General features: G+C 38.9%; 1 protein-coding gene across 1 annotated transcript in view; it reads left to right on the top strand.

Moving 5' to 3' along the window:
- Nucleotides 1–981: 981 nt before the first annotated feature.
- LOC111145337 (NHL repeat containing 2) overlaps nt 982–20,528 on the top strand; it is a 62,507-nt gene continuing 42,960 nt past the window's right edge. Inside the window, exons 1-2 of the mRNA XM_022500178.1 lie at nt 982–1,195; nt 4,270–4,422. Coding sequence (XP_022355886.1) covers nt 1,018–1,195; nt 4,270–4,422 — 331 coding nt within the window. The 5' untranslated portion in view covers nt 982–1,017. The remainder of the gene's footprint in view (nt 1,196–4,269; nt 4,423–20,528) is intronic.

Raw genomic sequence — 20,528 nt, forward strand, 5'->3', positions numbered from 1 at the left:
ACTCCAGCTGCAGAAGTGGTCTACCCTAGATGTAGTCAGCCCTCTCTCCACGAGCCTCAAAACCAAGGGTAACCTGCCTGATGCCTCCCACCTGCTCTGCCTTCTCCTTGTGCTCAGGAGGCTGCAAGGCCAACTTGCGGTGAGAAAGGCCTTACCCCTTCTAGGAAAGGGAATGAGTAAGCTGCGAGCACAGCCGGTTCCATAAAAGCTCTAAGAGCCCTCCGCTTCTGAAGTCGGAGGCCCAGCCCACCCGGATCCTCGCCCGAGCCCACCTGCCACCCATACACCCTCGGGAGTAGCTCCAGCTGCTTCCGCTGCTCTCGGCACCCACCTCCCCCAGCTCCGCTGACAATCTGTTCGTGCTCGCACTTTCAGCACTGCAGGGTGACAAGATACTGTATTTGTGTATAAGCCAAAGCCATTGCCAGTCACTCTCAACTTAAAAGAAACAAAACAAAACAAAAAAAACCCACCCCATGAGGATATCCCTACTCGCTTTACCTCTGGTGTCTTGGCGGGAACAACTTCCTCTTGCCAGTGCCGTGTCGAATCGGCTGATCCTGGTCTAAGGGCGGGATTTTGAAAAAGTTTGTGTCCTTTTAGGTCCTACTGATTTATATTATTTTATCTTATTTTTGTTCTATAATCTGCTAATTTCCAAAGTGAAGTGTGAGGGGAATGGTTCTCAGAGCTCCAGGAACGCGGACCCGGAGACTTTCCCCATGCTGAATCTGGCGCTCTGAATGTCCAGGCTCGGTTGTGCCGGGACGCTCTGGAAGGGGCGGGGTGGTTTGGGCGGGTGGCTAAATTACGGGCCCGGGAATTCCGACAGTTTGTACCTTAGCATTGGAATGCATGATTACAAAAGAAAAAGGTGTTGTTTACGTGAAACGGGGGCGGGTGGCGAGTGAGGTGAATGTGCCGTTTTGAAACCAAAGGACAGTAATCGCTTCCTCTCTCCCTACTGGAGACCCTCCCGCGGGCCCGGCGGCCGCTTCTGGACTGTCCGGAGAGAACATGGCGGCCCCCGGAGCCCGGGGCTGTAGCCTCTCGGGCCTGCTCCCCGCGCAGACCCCGCTGGAGTACGCCCTGCTCGACGCCGTCACCCAGGAGGAGAAGGACAGTCTGGTCTACCAGTATCTGCAGAAGGTGGACGGCTGGGAGCAGGACTTGTCAGTGCCCGAGTTTCCGGAAGGTGAGGGACAGGCTTTGGGGTGGGGACCCTTCCCGGAACCTCCCCTTCCTCGGGGACGGAGCCCTCCCCTGAAGCGGGGGGCGAGGCGGGGTTGTGCGACCGCGCCCGGGCGGATCGCCAGCTCTGCGGCTTCCCGGGGTCCGCAGGCGGCGGAAAAAGGTGGTTTTCTGGTGCGCGGGGACGTGCACGTTCGCCTCTGTATCCCGAGTCCCTGCCGGGGCCTTGTGTTAACTCAGTAGACATTCCGTGAATGTTTAGTGGCCCCGGTTGGCAAGGATTGAAACGTCCATGCCACCCTCTCCTTTCAGTCTGGCTGCCCAGCATCGTCACTGTCATCCTCTGCGCGTAATGCTGACATTTACTGATCACTTCTGTGCCACACGCAATTGTAAACACATCGGGGGACTGTTTTAGTTAATCCTCTCTACAACTCGTTGAGACCTCTTAAAGACCTAGTATTATAGTTTTTATAGTTGAGGGAACTCAGCCACAAGACGGCTAAGTAATTTCCTCAAGGCTTCGCAACTAATAACCGCCGCAGCCGGATTATGCAGACCCCAGACTGGCAAGTGTCTTAGCTGTACCACACCTCGCTGTTCAAAGTCTTGAAATTTGTAATTTTTAAAAAATCTGCATCAATTACGGCCTGTCTCCAGGGTTTGAACCCCACCTCTGTGAGGGTTTGGAACACCAGGGAACGGATACTCCCTGTAGTGCTATATGGGAAGAACATCTTGCAATGATAAATGAAACCGTACTTTCCCTTCTTTGGTTGAGACTGGCATTGTTTTGTTGGTGTTGGCATGTCTCCTGGCGTGACACTGAAACCACATGTATAGTTAATTGGTTGGCTGTGGCAGGGTTCGGTATCTCATGGGAGATACACCAGAACCTTGCCTTTGAAAATAGTCTTATGTGTCTTTCCAAGCCTTTTGCTCCCACCTTCAAAAATGCTTATTTTTTTCCATTACTAATCCTATCCTGAATTTGAAATATTGTGGAGTTATTATGAAAGAATTGGGTTCATGACTGCTTCTCCCATCAAAAGAACTTTCACAGATTATATACATATGTGCATGTTTTTAAAAAACTTTGTAAGGGGGCGCCTGGGTGGCTCAGTGGGTTAAGCCGCTGCCTTCGGCTCAGGTCATGATCTTAGAGTCCTGGGATCGAGCCCCGCATCGCATCGGGCTCTCTGCTCAGCAGGGAGCCTGCTTCCTCCTCTCTCTGCCTGCCTCTCTGCCTGCTTGTGATCTCTCTGTCAAATAAATAAATAAAATCTTAAAAAAAAAAAAAACTTTGTAAGAAGTTAGTTACATAGTATAGTGTTATAAACAGGCTACCAGTTAGGTTTTGGGCCAGTGTTTTTATTTTCTAGTCCTGTTTATATTTACAGTGGGTGTATTTTATTACCATGAGATTTGACCTTAGTGACTCATAAATAATACAACAAAATATTCAGGCTTCATATGTGACATAGTCAAATTTTCTGAAGGGTCTGAATATTGAGCTCAGAATACTAGGTAAGTTTTTCTTGGTTTCTTTAAGCTATAATCAAGAAGTCATAAACAACTATCTCAGAAACAGTATGCTTTGTTCATTTCTTAAAAGAGATGTGTTTATGGGAAACTGTGGTGTAATGGATGGATTCAGACAGAATTGGGATTAAATCCTAGTTATTTCATTTGTTAGTTGCATGATTTTGAGCAAGTTACTCGATTCTCCAAGCCTTACTTTACTCCTCATAAAAAAGAACGAGTATTTAGCTTTCAGGTGAATAATGTGGATTAGAGGTAGTATATCTAAAGTTCTTGGTTTGTAGGACAGCTCAATGGATGTTAAGTTTTTAAAAATTATATTTATTGTAATTGTTATTGTAAAATTTATTATTATTATTAAGCCTGGCTAGCACAATAACTGACATGTAATAATACTTTCTTTACTCTCCAATCTACGTCACTCTTGAGTATTTACAGAAAATAAATTTAAAAGACCGATTCATAAATATTTTGCAGTTAAGATGTGAAACATACATAAATTTGAAGTTTTATATGATTACGTGATATGGTATACAATTAACACTTTATTAAAATGCATAATTAAGAGCTTACTCTGCCCCAAAACTTCACTAGGTTGCACTCGTTAAGGCAAAAGACTAGTTTGATTTGCAGGTTATTTATTTATTTATTTATTTATTAGAATTTTGTTTTAATTGAGTAACTCCAGTTACTGTTACTAGTCATTAGCTGCTGTTATTCACTTAATTCCACCCAGTTTTGTTTTTCAGTTTCTATAAAATATTTCTGAATACCTTTCGAGATGTAATTAATAGTGTTAGTGGCTGTATTTACTTATAAACAATGAGCTCATTATCTTTGTTTTTCTAGATTGGTTAAGTAGAGATGTTGTACTTTTAATCTTTAACAAAATCTTTACAGTCCATAGTTAAAATTGTTAAGTCATGCTCAAGTAATTATAAATTCTGATTTAGCAAAGTACAGATTAATGAGATTCTACCTTTCTTTGGAGGGAAGGAAACATGTTCTTCATCAATATTAATGTTGCTTCCATGAAATCTGTAATAGTGTATTTTGCTTAACTTTGCATATTTAAAAATATTTAAAATATTTTGTATTTAAGGTTTCATTCAAATCCAGAGCACTTTAGTTCTTATGAAATTGGCGTAGGCATTTTGTATGTTTATATTTTAACACTTTACCCCTTTTTGAGTTTCGTCCTGTTTTGCTTTTAAGATAGCCTCATTCTCAAAAGCTCATTTGAACCTGATTGTGTACTTAGGTCCTCTTAATATTTGCTGTTTACTCTCGCTTTTTACCTAGGTGTGTTGATCTTGCTTTCTTTCACACATAGACTAGTGTACTATTTCTGAAAGAATTTAGTAGCTTTTTCTGACTATATTTGCATACTGCCCGATTATAGAATCTTTACCATCTACCCCACCCACTCAGCCCTTCCTTAGAAATAGTAATGGTTTATGTTTTAATGGAAAGTTTTAGATAAGTTATCTCTGCCTTTTCCTTTAATCATGATAGTCTGTTTTGTGTAAATTTCAGGATTAGAATGGCTGAACACCAGAGAGCCCGTTTCTGTCTACAAGGATCTGTGTGGAAAAGTAGTCATCCTGGATTTCTTCACCTACTGCTGCATAAATTGCATTCACCTATTGCCTGATCTTCATGCATTAGAACACACATTCTCCGATAAAGGTATCTGCCCTTTAATTGGTTTCCAGCAGACTGTCCAGGCATAGGCACTGGAGGAGTAGCTGACTCATTTGCTCATAGGAAAATGAACATTTGGCAAGACTTCAGTGATTCTAAAAGTAATTTCTAATCTATGATTTAAGGACTCCCTGTACCTTCTCATGAAGAGTTAAGCTTAGTGATAATGGTTGGGCTTCCTAAGGAGCTAGGATTTAGTATATTTTTTTTTCCTCTGAGGTTAAGGACATGATTTACTTTTTTATGATCAAGTATTTTTTAAAAGTTCATTTTGTATATTTAGACTTACCTAAATTTGTCCTATGAGAAAATAAAACTTGTGACTCTAATCTTAACACTCTTCTCACTAAGATATAAAGGTTTAAAGTTCTTATTAGGAAATGTGATTATACTTCCTTTAATTTCAGATGACATGAACTACAGTGGAATGCCAAATATTATAGCAGATACTTTTTCTTTGACCCTGCTTTATTAAAAAATGATTTATAAAGGTTAATGTTTTCCAAAGCACACTAGGAAATCCTCTTTTATGGTATTACAAATTCTGAAGATGTAAGAGATTATACTTAGTATTTGCTTTAGAACTTTGAAATTTTTTCAGATCTCTTTCTCTTGTTTTCTTTTTTCTAAAAAAGAGCATATGAGGTTAATGCAACTAATTAAAGGTTTGATTTAATTAGGCTTAAATTAACACAATTGGAGTGATAAAAGGGATAGAGGATCACTGATCTTAGAGTAAAAATGAGAATATATTACAGAATTGAAAGATAACTTGGTTTAAAAAAAGTGAATTTAAAAAAGGAATGCTGGGTTAAACTCTTCAGTGCAAGTGAAACCTCAGATGCTTATAAATTATAATATATTTTATCTTAAAATTGCCAGTCAGTGAGCTTTATAAAGGTCTCTGGTATTACTGGTAGCTAACTCATGTTTTCAAAAGTTTATCTGTATTGATTTAAGAAGTAAAAGTATCTTATTAGCGCTAGTTTTGGATCCCTGTGTGTTTTGGTCAAGCTCATGCAAGTGAGTGTATTTTTTGAACATGTGATATATGTGGAGTACTCTGCTAGCTGCTGAGGAAATATGTAACAGAGTTGAATAAAAAGCATCATGGAACCTGTGGAAAAGAGTAATTCACTTTGCTTGGAAGCATTGGAAAAGATTTCACAGAGGAGCAGACAGTTAAGCTTGAACTTGAGAAATAAGCAGGACTACAGCTGAAAATGAGAAGTGAGCTGGACAAAGCTGGCTGAGGAAGTGACAGGTAGATAAGTAGGGAGGCATGGAAGAGTAGGCTGTTTGGGGAGAGGTCAGTAGTTCAGTGTGGCCGGATTGTAGGGACTTCTGAGGAAGATGAGGGGAAGGTGCCTTAGGTTCAGACCAGCTGTGAAAAGTTTCGTTATTAAGAATTAACATTCTTTTTTTTTTTTTTTTTTTAAAGATTTTATTTATTTATTTGACAGACAGAGACCAGAAGTGGGCAGAGAGGCAGGCAGGGAGAGAGAGAGGGGAAAGCAGGCTCCTGCGAGCAGAGAGCCCGATGCGGGGCTCGATCCCAGGGCCCTGAGATCACGACCTGAGCTGAAGGCAGAGGCTTTAACCCACTGAGCCACCCAGGCGCCCCCAAGAATTAACATTCTTAATAGCTTAGCCTTTCTCTTCCACTGAAGATACAGAGATATTTAAAGTTGTTTTTGATTTATTTATTTATTTGACAGAGATCACAAGGAGGCAGAGAGGCAGGCCGAGAGAGAGGGGGAAGCAGGCTCTCCACTGAGCAGAGAGCCCGATGTGGGGCTCGATCCCAGGACCCTGAGATCATGACCCGAGCCGAAGGCAGAGGCTTAACCCACTGAGCCACCCAGGCGCCCCGATTTATTTATTTATTTATTTATTTATTTATTTATTTTTTTTAAGATTTATTATCTTACTTGCCAGAGAGAGAGAGATTGAGAATGAAAGCAAGCGCGAGCATGCACCCGCAGGAGCCCGGGGTGGGGGGTGGGGGGGGTGGCAGCAGGCAGAGGGAAAACAGGCTCCCCACTGAGCAGGGAGCCTTGTGATGGGGGGCTCAATCCCAGGACCCTAGGATTATGACTTGAGTCAAAGGCAGACACTTAACTGCTGAGCCACGCAGGCATCCCTGTTTGTTTGTTTAATAGGAGGATGAAAGACTGGGTTAAGAATTCCAGAATTAACTGTTTCCATACTTAGATAACCCGTAAAAGACTGTATGTGGTTAACTTAATTACCGCACACCTGAGGCAAATTCAAGAATTTATTGGAATGGGTCTTTGTAATCTCTTTATCAGTTTACTGGAGCATCATTTTTATAGCACATTGTGACACAAAATAAAAACTATTTCTACATGCAAATGCACTTCTGAGAAGTGAGATACTTGAAGTGATCCCAACACTGTAATTTCAAAGAAACATTACTTCAGTAATATGCTACTTTATGAAAATGCTGGTAACTTCAAAATATTTTTTATTCAAAATATACATTCAATTCATATTCACAAAAGCAGGTATACCCAGAGATTTTCATATGAAAGCTCAATAAGCTGTCACTAAATTAATTTGCTTTCTTACAGCGAATGTGTCTTGTCTCATCACTATCTGCTATGTTTCTGAACATATTTGCAGCAGTGCTAATAGTTTTTGAAGTGACATTCAGCAGCCTATTTTAAATTCCATGGAATATTCAGCTCATTTCATCAGTAAGCCAGAAATGCTCAGCCAACTGAGGAAGTGCTTATTAATTCAAAAACAGCCTGAAAAGGGTCCAAATTAATACCCAGTCTCCTTCCTCTGTAAAATAGCTTTTAAAATTAAGTTTGTAACGGTGACCGGTATCATTTTCAGGATAGCATGAGACATTATAAATGCCTTTTGATCTTTAGGAAATTCTTAAATGTAGCCGTGCCCTAAGCTTGTTATTAATTCATAATGATTTAGCACATGTTTACATTAACTGATTAACTTACATTAACTGATAGGTAGCTCACATTTGGGGGTTTTATTTTCCTCTTTGTACTTGAGAATATATAAAATTTATTGCCTTTTTATGCTGGATGCATTAATGATAATGTTATTATACAATACACAAATGTAGCACAATGGCTATTAAGGAAAAGTGTTCTTATTTCATAAAAAAATCTATTAGGAACACTTGACATATTTTAAAATGCGACTGCTAGGTCTATGTTAATGCATAATTAAATCAGACTTAACAACCTAAATGCTAGGATTACTACTGGGTAAATGCTGGTATTCTCACTATGTAGTAGACGCTATTTTTCTGTTTTAACTTTATTAAAAATTAGAAGAATGAGTTCTAATTTTATAATGAAACTAAACCTTCCAGTGACTCCATATATAATTTGATGGTGTGTCAGGTTTCCCAGTACCATCCCCAGGTTCCATAATTCTTTAGGAGGACTCACAGCTGTAATTTGTTACAGCTAAAGGATACAACGTGAAAGCAGCAAAGGGAAGAGGTGCCTGAATGAGGCTAAGTCCAGAGGAGACAAAACACAGGCTTCCTCTTCCCCTAGTGGAGTCATACCGGACAACTTAATTCCCCAGCAAGGAGTTGTTACAGCACATTTGAGATGTTACCAGGGACTCTCATTAGAGACTCAGCAACCAAGGTTTTTCCTGGGGGGTGGCCAAAATAGGCAGCTTCTGGAAGAATTTTCTGCAGGAAAATTCTAGAGTCCCAGAAAGAAAGCAGGTGTTCAGCGTAAACCATATATTTTTTTAAGATTTTTATTTATTCATGGACACAGAGAGATCACAAGTAGGCAGAGAAGCAGGCAGAGAGAGAGAAGGGGGGGGGAAGCAGGCTCCCCACTGAGCAGAGAGCCCGACTTGAGACTTGATCCCAAGACCCTGAGATCATGACCTGAGCCTAAGGCAGAGGTCTAACCCACTGAGCCACCCAGGCGTCCCCAGCATAAACCATATTACTTGTACACCAGTTTAGGCTTAGCAAGCCACTCTTACCATTCTGGGAATGGCAGGCACCCTCCTGAAATCCTGGCAAGGGCCACCCTTATAAGCAGGCCTTCAAAAGAATACCAGTCAGACATGCTATGTTAATTCTTAATATGTACACACTTTATATTTTCTCTCTGAAGCAGTCCATATATTCTATTTTTAAATAGATGAAGTACGATGGAAATATTGGTCAGTTTGTTGCACTTTGAGGGTATGTCAGGAGAGACACAGGGCAACGTCCTTTTTTGAAATTATAAAAAAAAAACTTTAAAAAAAATTTTTTTTTTATTTTTTAAGATTTTATTTATTTATTTGACAGACAGATCATAAGTAGGCAGGAGGCAGGCAGAGAGAGAGAGAGGAGGAAGCAGGCTCCCTGCTGAGCAGAGAGCCCGACGCGGGGCTCGATCCCAGGACTCTGGGATCATGACCTGAGCCGAAGGCAGAGGCTTTAACCCACTGAGCCACCCAGGCGCCCCTATAAAAAAAAAACTTCTTAAAAAATCAAATACGTTTCAGCTCTGTGCTTTAGTGTTCAGTGATTTTGGTCTTTTCATGTTTCTATTGCTTTTAGTACGAAACCTAAAATCCTACCTGTCCACACCCTACTCCTCTTCCTCACGGTGTTCTAGCCTCCCTGGCCTGCCTTTAGTTCCTCAGTGTCCCGGCTCCTCTTGCTTTAAGGCCTTGACACTTAGTGTTCACTCTGCTTGGAAAATACCCTTATCTTTTCTAGCCTAGGGAAGTGTCATCCTTGTCGTTTAGATCTCAGAATGTCTCCATTTACAATTTCCTAGCATGTAAAACTCCTCGACTGTTTTTCAGTCCTTGCATTTACCTAGGTTATTACAGTGTTTGTGATTAAACTGTGCTTTCTACTATATATTATATAAATATAATGTTATATATACGGCTATATACGGTTATAATCTAGTACAATTCTGTATATTTGTATCTCTGAAAAATAAGACCTTTGAAGTTTTTAAAATGATTTTTTGAAGTTATTATTTTATTACTATTATTTTAGAAGTGGTTATTCTTTTTATATGGCTTCTCCTTCCCACTTCCCTCCCAGTTTTCCCTCCTCCATTTCCCTCTCCCTCCTTTCCTTCCATATGGAGTAGTTTTGATCCCTGTGCTGGCAAAAGATTCATAAAGTGAAGGATCTTTTACATCCTATTTTTTTATTGTGTATGATTAACAGAAAAAGCAAAGTATTTTTTTAATCTGTTTACTTTAAGATTATTGACACTGAAAATATGTGAGGCATTGTTACTTAGCAGTTGTCTTTGTAGATTAATATAGTCTACTTAGACAATATAATATGGTTTATATATTGTATAAATACATAAATTTCTTCACTGTTCATGTCCCATCTAGTCATTGTTTTGTTTCCTACTGTGTACTAAGCACTGTGCTAGTGAATAATGAAACATGCATGATACCTAAATAATTAATGGGAATTATAGTCTTGTTAACAGGGGCAAGACTTATAATCAAATACTCACCAATAGCTTTATAATTTCTGATTAGTGCTAAGGAAAATTATAGGGTGCTATGAAAACAAATAATGGAGTTTAATCTGGAGGAATTTAAAGCTTAAGAGTAAAAATTGAGCTTGAGATCTAAATGAAAAATGTGGCTTTACTGGGTAAAAGAGGGTGAAGAACATTCCAGGCCGAAGGAGCATTGTGTGTTAAGGCATCAAAGCAAGAGGAATAATGATATTCTGGATGAACCGGAAGAAGGCCAGGTTGCTGTAGCACCCTGAGGGGAGGGAAGAAGGAGTGGTAAATATACTGGGGAGATGAGATTTGGTTTTTATACAAACGGCAATGAAAGATTTTCTGGAAGAGGGTGATATGATGAGACTTGTGTTTGTTTAAAGATTAGTCGCACTCCTGGATGGGTAACTAATTAGTGTTCAAGAACAAGAGATCTATGACAATGTTGTTGTGCTCCCTCTGGGACCTGGTAATAGCTTGAAACTAGTTATAGAGGAATAAAATTAATAGCATTTGGTCATGGATTAAATATGGATGATGAGAGAGGGCTCTTTGGTTATTACAGAGATCTCCTAGGTAGGTATTTGGCTTGTATAATTGGACAGATGCTGGTGCCATTCAGTGAAAGGACACACTATAGAAAAGACAGTTTTGGAAGAGAAGGTCATGGATTTAGTGTAAATTATCTTTGAGATTTGCACTTCATTCTCCAAATGACTTCCATTGCTCTTAAGGATAACAATCTAAAACATCCTTTAAATGACTTACAATTTTGATCCTGCCTCTATAGGTTTTTTTTTCTTATTTTGTCCCCTGCTTCCCTTTGTTCTCTGCGCTTAGTCACTTACCGTCTTTAATCTCTTCTATCTTTCATGCACTGTGTTTTATGTGTATTGTTTTCGCTCCATGAATCTCCTTCCTTATTCTCTTCACCTAGTTAACACCTTCTCAGGATTCCCATCTCCCCCTAATCTTCACTTCTTCGAAGAACTGTTAAGTATGTTTATCAGAAGGAGTATATGTATGTGTATGTTGATGTAATGTGTGTTTTGCTGTATATATATTGTGTGTATGCATGTTACACATATAAAATATATAGAGATTTGACTCATGAATTTTTTTTTTTTTTTTTTTAAGATTTTATTTATTTATTTGTCAGAGAGAATGAAAGAGTGAGCGAGCACAGGCAGACAGAGTGGCAGAGGGAGAAGGAGGCTCCATGCGGAGCAAGGAGCCCGATGCGGGACTCCATCCCAGGACACTGGGATCATGACCTGAGCTGAAGGCAGCCGCTTAACCAACTGAGCCACCCAGGCGTCCCATTGACTCATGAATTCTTATGTAATTCATTGGGTTATAATCATCACCATCAGTATTTAGATGTTCATATTTTCCCTGTTTGACGAATGGAATCCTCGTCAGGCTATCACCTGTGTTATTTTGACATGCCCTTACCATTCTTTGAGTACTTCTTTACTTGTCACAACAAAATATTTAAAGGTTCCTCTTGTACTTTCCCAGCCCTTCTCTGAATCAGCCATTTCTCCAGGGAGCTCTGATTCCTTTTAGTATTGAATATTGGGAATGGGTTTTGAGAAAACAAGATCTTTGCTACTTGTGCTTATTGCTACTGGGGTGTCTTTGCTTCTAGTCTTCTCAATTAATTAAAAACTAACTTAGATTAGGCTTTCCCACTCCCCATGAGGTTATGTTATTCATTTGAAGTACAGTTAGATTCATTTGTTTGTATTTTTAGTTGATTTTGTTTGTTTTTGAGGATATAAAATTTAAACAGGGTCCTGAAAGTCAGAACTGTGTAGATAGTATAGTTCCATCTACCCATTTCTTCTGCCTGTTTCTTATTCTTTCCATCCCATTCTTCCATTCTTTCTATTTTCTTTCTTAGAAAAATACTAATGGTGACCTACTCTGCTTTTGTGCATTTTGCTTTTTTAATATATCAGTGTATCCTGGTAGCCACTCCATATAGAGAACTTCCTGATTATTTTTAATAGTACATAGCACCCCATTGTGTGTGTGTGTTGTAATTTATAATAATAAATAATTCAGCCATTGTCCTATCCTTTGTATCAGCCTCTAGTTTGTTTTCAATATTTAACAGTTACAAACAGTGAATAACTTCATGAATATGTTTTTATATTGCTGGTGGCATATCTTAAGGGTAGGCTCTTAGAAGGGGCATTTCTGGGTCAAAGTTAAATACATAAGGCATAGTTTTGTTGGGTATTGCTATATTCAGCACCAGGAGACTTGTACTAGTTTACATTCCTGCTAAGAGAGGGTAAGATGCTTCTTTCCCCACTGCTGCCCCAGTAAAATGTATTGACATGCTTTTTAATTTGTACTGATTTAATAGGTAAGTGGTATCTTGGTGTAGTTTTATTTATTTTTTAAGTAAACGCTGCATCCAGCATGAGACTCAAACTTATCCTGACACCAAGGGTTGCATGCTTTTCTGACTGAGCCAGCCAGTACCCCTTGATGTAGTTTTAAATTGCATTTTAGAATGTGGTTAGAAGTGTTTTCATTTACTTGTGGCTATTTATTTTAAGTGGGGTTTCGTCTAGCATTAAATACTCTAACTGGTTGTTGTATAGGTATATAAAGGCTATTGATTTTTATCTATTAATTTTATGTTCTGCTTCCCGAATCTTTTATTACTTGGTTTGGTTTTATAATTGTTTCTCTGTGGTTTCCCTAACATGCTATATTATCTTCAAAGAAATATTCCAAATCTTATTTCTATAATTGATTTCTCTTATCTAATTTTGTTGGCTAAAAATTCCTATTGTAAAATAAAATCTTTTTTTTAAAGTGATCAAAAAAATGATAAAAACTGTAACACAACCCATACTGAATTATAGAAAGATCAATCGATCGATCCTCAAACAGCATTTAGGAATACTGGAAAAGGATCTTGATTCAGAAATTCAAAAACTAAGAATGGAAATGCCCCCCCCCCCCAAAGGTGTAAGAAATGAGTGGTGCTTGAACTCAGAAAAGGAGTAAGAAAAGATCAGAATTATGTTAGAAATGAAGACTAAATTACAAGGTGCCTAAGGGGCAATAAATTTATATAAAATGAATAAGGGGCATTGAAGTAAAGTGGGAGGTAAACAAACTTAGAGAATGAAAATTAGCTAGAAAAAAAAGTAGAAACAGAGGAAATGATTGAATAGAAAGAAAGGCAGAAGAGATCAAACACAAGACTGCTTAGAGACTAAAGACAAAAATCAAAACAACTGACCAAAACTAATAATGTAAAATTAGAATCCAAAAAATGCTCTGAAAATAAAAGAAACCTTGAATCTATATATTGAAAGGTACTACCAGATACCAGGGAAAACTGACACAGAATAACAGCCCAAGAAGTATCCTGTTTTAAACTATTATACGTTAGAGATGTTCAAGAAATTTCAGGACCTAGGGCGCCTGGGTGGCTCAGTGGGTTAAGCCTCTGCCTTCAGCTCAGGTCATGATCTCGGGGTCCTGGGATCAAACCCCACATCGGGGGGGGGTCTCTGCTCAGCAGGGAACCTGCCTCCCCCACCCCTGCCTGCCTCTCTGCCTACTTGTGATCTCTCTCCCTATCAAATAAATAAAAATCTTAAAAAAAAATTTTTTTTCAGGACCTCCAAGAAAAATGATGACTTTCAGAAGCACGTAAATTGGACAGGACAGACTTTACATACATAACATACAAAGCAAAGCAACAGTACATTTTTAAGAATCTTATATAGAGAAACCATAAACCAAGGATGTTATAGCTAACCAGCTATCTTTCAAGATTCAATCAGGCTTATAGAAAACTGGTTTTGAATGTTCAAGAACTCAGAGAATCACCTGTGAATAGATGCACCTGTGAATCTACTTTCTGGTGAATCCACTTGAGAGATGGATGGCTGAAGATTTCATATGTATATCCGTGATGAGAAATAATAAAGGATTTATTATGGGCGCTTGACCTAACATAGTTGCAGGAGCTGCTTATCTAGTCTGCATGTGACTGTTACTTGTGTGTCTGGTGCCTCAACTTGAAGTCAGCTGGTCAGGCAGTTGAAAAGGAAAGATGGAGATGAAATAAGGGAGAGCAGAAGCGGCTGCCACCTGCGAGCATGAACTGGGACCCATGCAGACTTCCAAGCTAAGTAGTGAGGTGACCAACAGAGTAAGTTGTTGTCCTTTGTTATGGAGCTATACACTCATCTGACCTAGGAGTTGGAGAAGCTGAGGGAGGAGGTCTGGCAGGAGCTGTGGTTCAGCTGTGGGGGGCTTAGCTGCTGTCCCACAACCAGCCAGCCAGCAAGGTGAGACGGCACATAAGCTGCAGAGTGTGAAATGCAGTAGCGCATGGTCGCTGCACCAGTCTTCCAGGCAAAAGAGAATATGGCTGCTGCTGCCTCTGCACCTTCCAGTTCGCTTGTAAAGTATCTCTTTCACTAAAGGATAAGAACTAGGCAGGGAATAGAATACTGGAAAACAGTATCACTTTAGCTAAATTGACAAAATATAACTGTCACCTGTGAGTAGAAGAATAATGTAAAATCATATAGAGATAGAATACAAGTAAAAAGAAAGGGAAAAAAGGAGAGAATGGAAAACAGAAAACTATTGATTATTGTATAGGTGATAGGTGGGAATTAAAGGATGCCATTTAAAAATGATTGACCGGGGCGCCTGGATGTCTTGGTCGGTTGAGTGTCTGACTCTTGGTTTCTGCTCAGGTCAGGATCTTAGGGTGGTGGGATCAGCCTTGCATCAGCCTCCACACTCAGTGCAGAGTCTGCTTGAGATTCTCTCTCTCTCCTTCTGTTCCTCCCCCTGCGTGCTTGCTCTCTCTCTCTCTCTCTCTCTCTCTAATTAATTAATTAAAAAATTATTGACCAGATAATAAAAGTTTATGAAAAATGGAGATTAATACTTTTATAAAATGATAAAAGGTATTATTATAAAGGTAACCACTGGAATAAAAATAGAAACCCTCCTGAAACCCAAAGAACATGTTTTTTAATATTAATTACAGTATAGTTAAGATACAGTGTTACATTAGTTTCAGGTGTACAATATAGTGTCTCAACAATTCTATTCTATGAGCACATAGTGCTCATCATGACAAGTATACTCTTAATCCCCATCCCCTATTTCATCCATCCCCACTTCCTCCCCTCTGGTAACCATCAGTTTGTTATCTATAGTTAAGAGTCTGTTTCTTGGCTTGTCTCTTTCTCTTTTTTCTTTTGCTCATTTGTTTCTTAAATTCCACATATGAGTGAAATTATATGGTATTTGTCTTTCTCTGACTGACTTATTTCACTTAACATTATACTCTCTAACTATCCATGTTGTTGCAAATGTTAAGATTTCATTCTTTTTTATGGCTGAATAATAATCCAGTGTGTGTGTGTGTGTGTGTGTGTGTGTGTGTATTATACACATCTTTATCTGTTCATTTATGGATGGACACTTGGGCTGCTTCCATAGTTTGGCTGTTATAAATAATGCTGCAATAAATACAGGAGTGCATGTATCTTTTTGAGTTAGTGTTTTTGTATTTTGGGGGTAAATACCCATTTCTGTGATTACTGGATTGTAGGATAGTTCTATTTTTAATTTTTTGAGGAACCTCCATACTGTTTTTCACAGTGGCTGCACCAGTTTGTGTTCCGACCAACAGTGCAAGAGGGTTCCTTTTTTTCCACATCCTCTCTGTTTGTATCCTGTGTTTTTGATTTTAGCCATTCTGGCAGGGGTGAGGTGATACCTCATTGTGGTTCTGATTTGCATTTTTGCTGCTGATGAGTAATGTTGAGTATCTTTTCATGTGTCTTTTAGCCATCTGGCTATCTTCTTTGGAATAATGTTCATGTCTTTTGCCCATTTTTAAATTGGGTTATTTGTTTCTTGGGTGTTGAGTTGTATCTGCTCTTTATATATTTTGGATACTAACCCTTTATTGGATGTGTCATTTGCAAATCTCTCTCCCATTCAGTAGGTTGCCTTTTAGTTTTGTTGATTGTTTTCTTTGCTGTGCAGAAACATTTTATTTTGATTTCAACCCAACAGTTTATTTTTGCTTTTACTTCTCTTGCTTCAGGAGACGTATCTAGAAAAGTATTGCTATCCTGTTGTTAGAGAAATTACTGCCTGTGTTTTTGTCAGAGATTTTTATGGTTTCAGGTCTCACATTTAGGTCTTTAATCCATTTTGAGTTTATTTTTGTGTATGGTGAAAAATTGGTCCACTTTCATTCTTTTGCATGTAGCTGTCCAGTTTTCCCAACACCATTTGAAAGTCACTGTCTTTTTCTCATTGTTTGTTCATTCCTCCTTTGTCAAAGATTAATTGACCATGTAATTACAGGTTTATTTCTGGGTTTTCTATTCCATTGATCATTGTGTCTATTTTTATGCCAGTACCATACAGTTTTAATTGCTACCACTTTGTAGTATAACTTGAAGTCTGGAGTTAGGAGACCTCCAGTTTTGTTTTAAGATTTTCTTTAGTTATTTGATAGAGAGAGAAGGGGAGAGCACAAGTAGGCAGAGCAGCAGGCAGAGAGAGATGGAGAAGCAGGCTCCCCACTGAGCAGGGAGCCTGATGTGGGGCTTGATCCTGGAACCCCAGGATCCTGACCTGAGCTGAAGGCAGATGCTTAGCCAACTGACCCACCCAGGCACCCCTGTTTTTCTTTTTCAAGATTGCTTTGGCTATTTGAGGTCTTTTATGTGTTTTCCTAGATTTTTATAGCAGGGTATTTAATCATCTATTTTAATTTTTGATATAAATGTTTAAGGCTCTGAATTGAAGACTATGAGTTTTCTTCTGTCATAAATTATATAGTATGTTCATTATCATTTTTTAGAAATTCTGTAATTTCAACTTTTGTTTCATCTTTCTGTCGAGCTGATAGAGAGTTTTAAAATTTTTAAGTGGACAGGTGTTGAGATAATAGAAAATATGTATATTGGTCTCTGTCCTGGGTTCCTGGCACATAGGTCCTGAAACTCTTGTGACTTCCCAAGTGATAAGAGCACTAGGGCATCATTTGTTTTAATATTTGGTTTTTGACCCCCCCCCAGTTCTTGACAGAGTTCCTGAATCGCTTGGAATTTCCTGGGAGATTAACAGTGTGTTTTATTCTGAGGTGAACTTTGGTTGGTAAGCCATGATTAGAAGCAAGGGATTTTGAGCCCTATACCCCATTTTCCAGAGGAGAAAGGGGCTGGAAATGGAGCTAATGATCTATAATGCTTATGTGATAAAGCCTCCATAAACATTCCAGAGGTACGGAGTTCAGAGAGCCTCCAAGTTGGTAAACAAATGAAGCTGCTGGAAAAGGGAAGGCCTTGGTGAGAGAGTGGAAGCTCCACCCCCACTCCCACAACTTGTCCTGTGTATCTCTATCCTTTATTATATCTTTTTATAATAAACTGATAAATATAACCGTTGCCTTGAGTTTTGTGAGCTGTTCTAACAAATAATTGAATCCAAGGGAAAAGTCAAATCTCTCATTTGTAGACAAGTGCAACAGAAGTTGAGGATAATTTGGGGACCTATTACTTGTGATTGGCATCTAAAGTGGCAGGGCCATCTGTCTTATAGGATTGAACCCTTAACCTGTGGTGTCTGCACTGACTGTGGTTAATATCAGAATTGAATCATGGGACACCCATTCAGTGTTACAGACAATTGCCTAATGGGGCAAAAACCCACATTTCTGGTGTCAAAAGTGTTGTGAGTGTGGTCGTAATGTGAAAGTAAAGGAGAAATACACAGAAATAGTGTGTTTCTCCTAAACAAAAGTCTTTTTTGTGTGCCCGTGTGGCTCAGTAGGTTGAGTGTCTGACTGTTGATTTCAGCTCAGGTGTTGATCTCAGGGTTGGTTGTGAGTTCAAGCCCCGCATTGGGCTCCACACTGGGCATGGAGGCTACTTTTGTTTTTTGTTATTAATATGTAGTTTTATTATAATGTGGTTAGAGTGTATTCTTCATAATGCTTTCTTTATGTGATCAGTATTTATCAATACTCTGGGTATATTTCAGAAGAAAGTATATTATCACAGTATAATTTGATATGTATCAATAAGATCTACCTCACTGATTATGTTAATTAGGCTTTCTGTATCTGCTTGATCTGGTTCACACTGAGAGTGGCATGTTTCTGCTTTATTAGATTGCTGCTTTCATTATTTGGTACATGGATATTCATTACTGTTTTAGCCTGTTACTGTTTTATCTTTGTTGTGAATGCTTTTTGCATTAAAATGTTTGTCACGTTTAATGCTTTGGTGCTTGAAATCTGCCTTGTCTAATATTAGGATCATGACCTTGTATTGCTTTCTTTTCCTGGTGCACCTTTGCCTACCCCTTTATTTTTAGCTTTTTTGGTTAACTTTGTTTTAGTTGTATTTCTGGTATACAGAATATATCCAGATTTTTTTCTTTCAATAGATGAGTGAAGCCCATTCATATTTACTTATGATTATTATGCATAAGCATTGTATGTATTAGCTTTTATTTTTTGTGTTTGTTCAAACGATGTATTTTCCTTGCTATTTTATTTTAGTAATTGCTTTAGTTAGAAAATGTATTTTTCTTTTATTGTTTATTTTTGTACCTATAACTTTAAAAAAAGATAGTAAACATTTGTTGAGCTTTTATAGTATACAAGGTACTATGCTAAATGTCTTATACAGATTATCTTTTTTTAAGATTTTATTTATGTATTTGACAGAGAGAGTCACAGTGAGAGCAGGAACACAAGCAGGGGGAGTGGGAGGGAGAAGCAGACTCCCCACCAAGCAGGGAGCCTGATGCAGGACTCGATCCCAGGACCCCAGGATCATGACCTGAGCCGAAGGTAGACACTTAAGCCACTGAGCCACCCAGGCACCCCAGATGATCTCTTTTAATCCTCAAAACTGACCTATGAGGCAGTTACTATTATTTTCCCAATTTTATGAATAAGAAAACTAATGCCCAGAGAGGTTAAGTAACTTGCCCAAAGTAACTCAGCAAGTCGTAAAGCCAGAATTTGATTACAGGGAGTATGACTCCAGAGCTAATGAATTTTTTTAAAACTGTATTTTTGTATATTTGACACCCAGTAAACTACACATATTTTAAGTGTATAATTCTTCCCACTCCTCCCCACCACCATTCTTCCCAGTGCCTGAACAACCACTAATCACAATGTCATTTCTGTGTGTATTTTCTTTCAAAATGTTTGTGGGGTTTGGTTTTTAATCTTTGGTTTTCAGAGTCTTAACATGATTTTCTTTTGATTTATCCTATTTAGAGTAAATTTCTTGAGTTCTTGAATTTCTTGAATTCTGTAAATTTATATCGTCAGTTGAATTTTGGAAGTTTTGGTATTATTCAGACTTTTTTTCTGCCCAGGCTTTCTTCTTCTTCAGTGATTCCAAATCTACTTACATTAAATCATTTAAACTGTTCCACAGGTCCATGAAATTCTGTTCATTTTTGCTTTCCAGTCTTCTTTCTTTGTGTTCTTTATATCGGATAATTTCCATTGAGCTATTTTTAGGTTTATTGACTCTTTTCTCTGTCATCTCTTTTTTACCATTGCCATCCAGTGAGTTTATTTTATTTTTTTAAAAATTTTTTAAAGATTTTATTTATTTGTCAGAGAGAGAGAGCACAGGCAGACAGAATGGCAGGCAGAAGGAGAAGCAGGCTCCCTGCTGAGCAAGGAGCCCCATGTGGGACTCGATCCCAAGATGCTGGGATCATGACCCGGGCCGAAGGCAGCTGCTTAATTGACTGAGCCACCCAGGCATCCTGTGAATTTATTTTAAATATGGTATTTTTAAGTTCTAAAATTTTCATTTAGCTCTTTCTTATAGTTTCTATTTCTGTCTGTATTTCCTATCTTTTCATTTATTTCAAGTGTGTTTTTCTTTACCTCATGGAGCATAGTTATAGTTCCTTTAAAGTCTTTGTCTACTAATTCATACTTCGGCTTTATTTTGGTGCTGGGGTCTGTCACTTGTTTTCACAGGCATTCCGCTTTGTTGGTTCAGACTCTAAGTTCTGTCTCATCTTCAGTCAGCTCTGCTCCGCTGCTTTCACCGGCTCAGCAACTCAGTCCTTGATTCTTCAACTCCAGCCTCCGCTACACTTTTGTAGGCCTGCCTCAAACAGGTATAGTTTAGGAGTTAAGCCAAGACTTGTGAGCGTTCATACTTAGATGTGGGGGGTCCCCGTCTCCTGCTCTCCTCCCCTTGAGGTTTTCTCCACACCCTCCAGTCTGCCTGGCTCCTTGGGCCAGGAAGGGAGTTCCGTCGTTTTCACCACCTGCATTACTTCTAAACTGAGGCCCATCTTGAGGGCAAAGCCATGAAAGAGAAAGGGAAACTGCAAACTCCCCTTCAGGGTCGACTTCTCCAAGTTTTGACCCCCTGCTAACAATGTACCTGCTTTTGTGTACTTTTCTGGTTCCTTATACAGAGGGGCTCTGTGTGTATGTGTGTGATGTATGTGTTTTGTTGGGAGTTAATAGTTGCAAATGGAAGGATAGGCTATCAGGAAATTACACCTCCC

This window comes from Enhydra lutris, unplaced genomic scaffold, assembly GCF_002288905.1.
Source record: "Enhydra lutris kenyoni isolate GAN:26980312 unplaced genomic scaffold, ASM228890v2 scaffoldscaffold12, whole genome shotgun sequence".
Classification (NCBI taxonomy): Eukaryota; Metazoa; Chordata; class Mammalia; order Carnivora; family Mustelidae; genus Enhydra; species Enhydra lutris.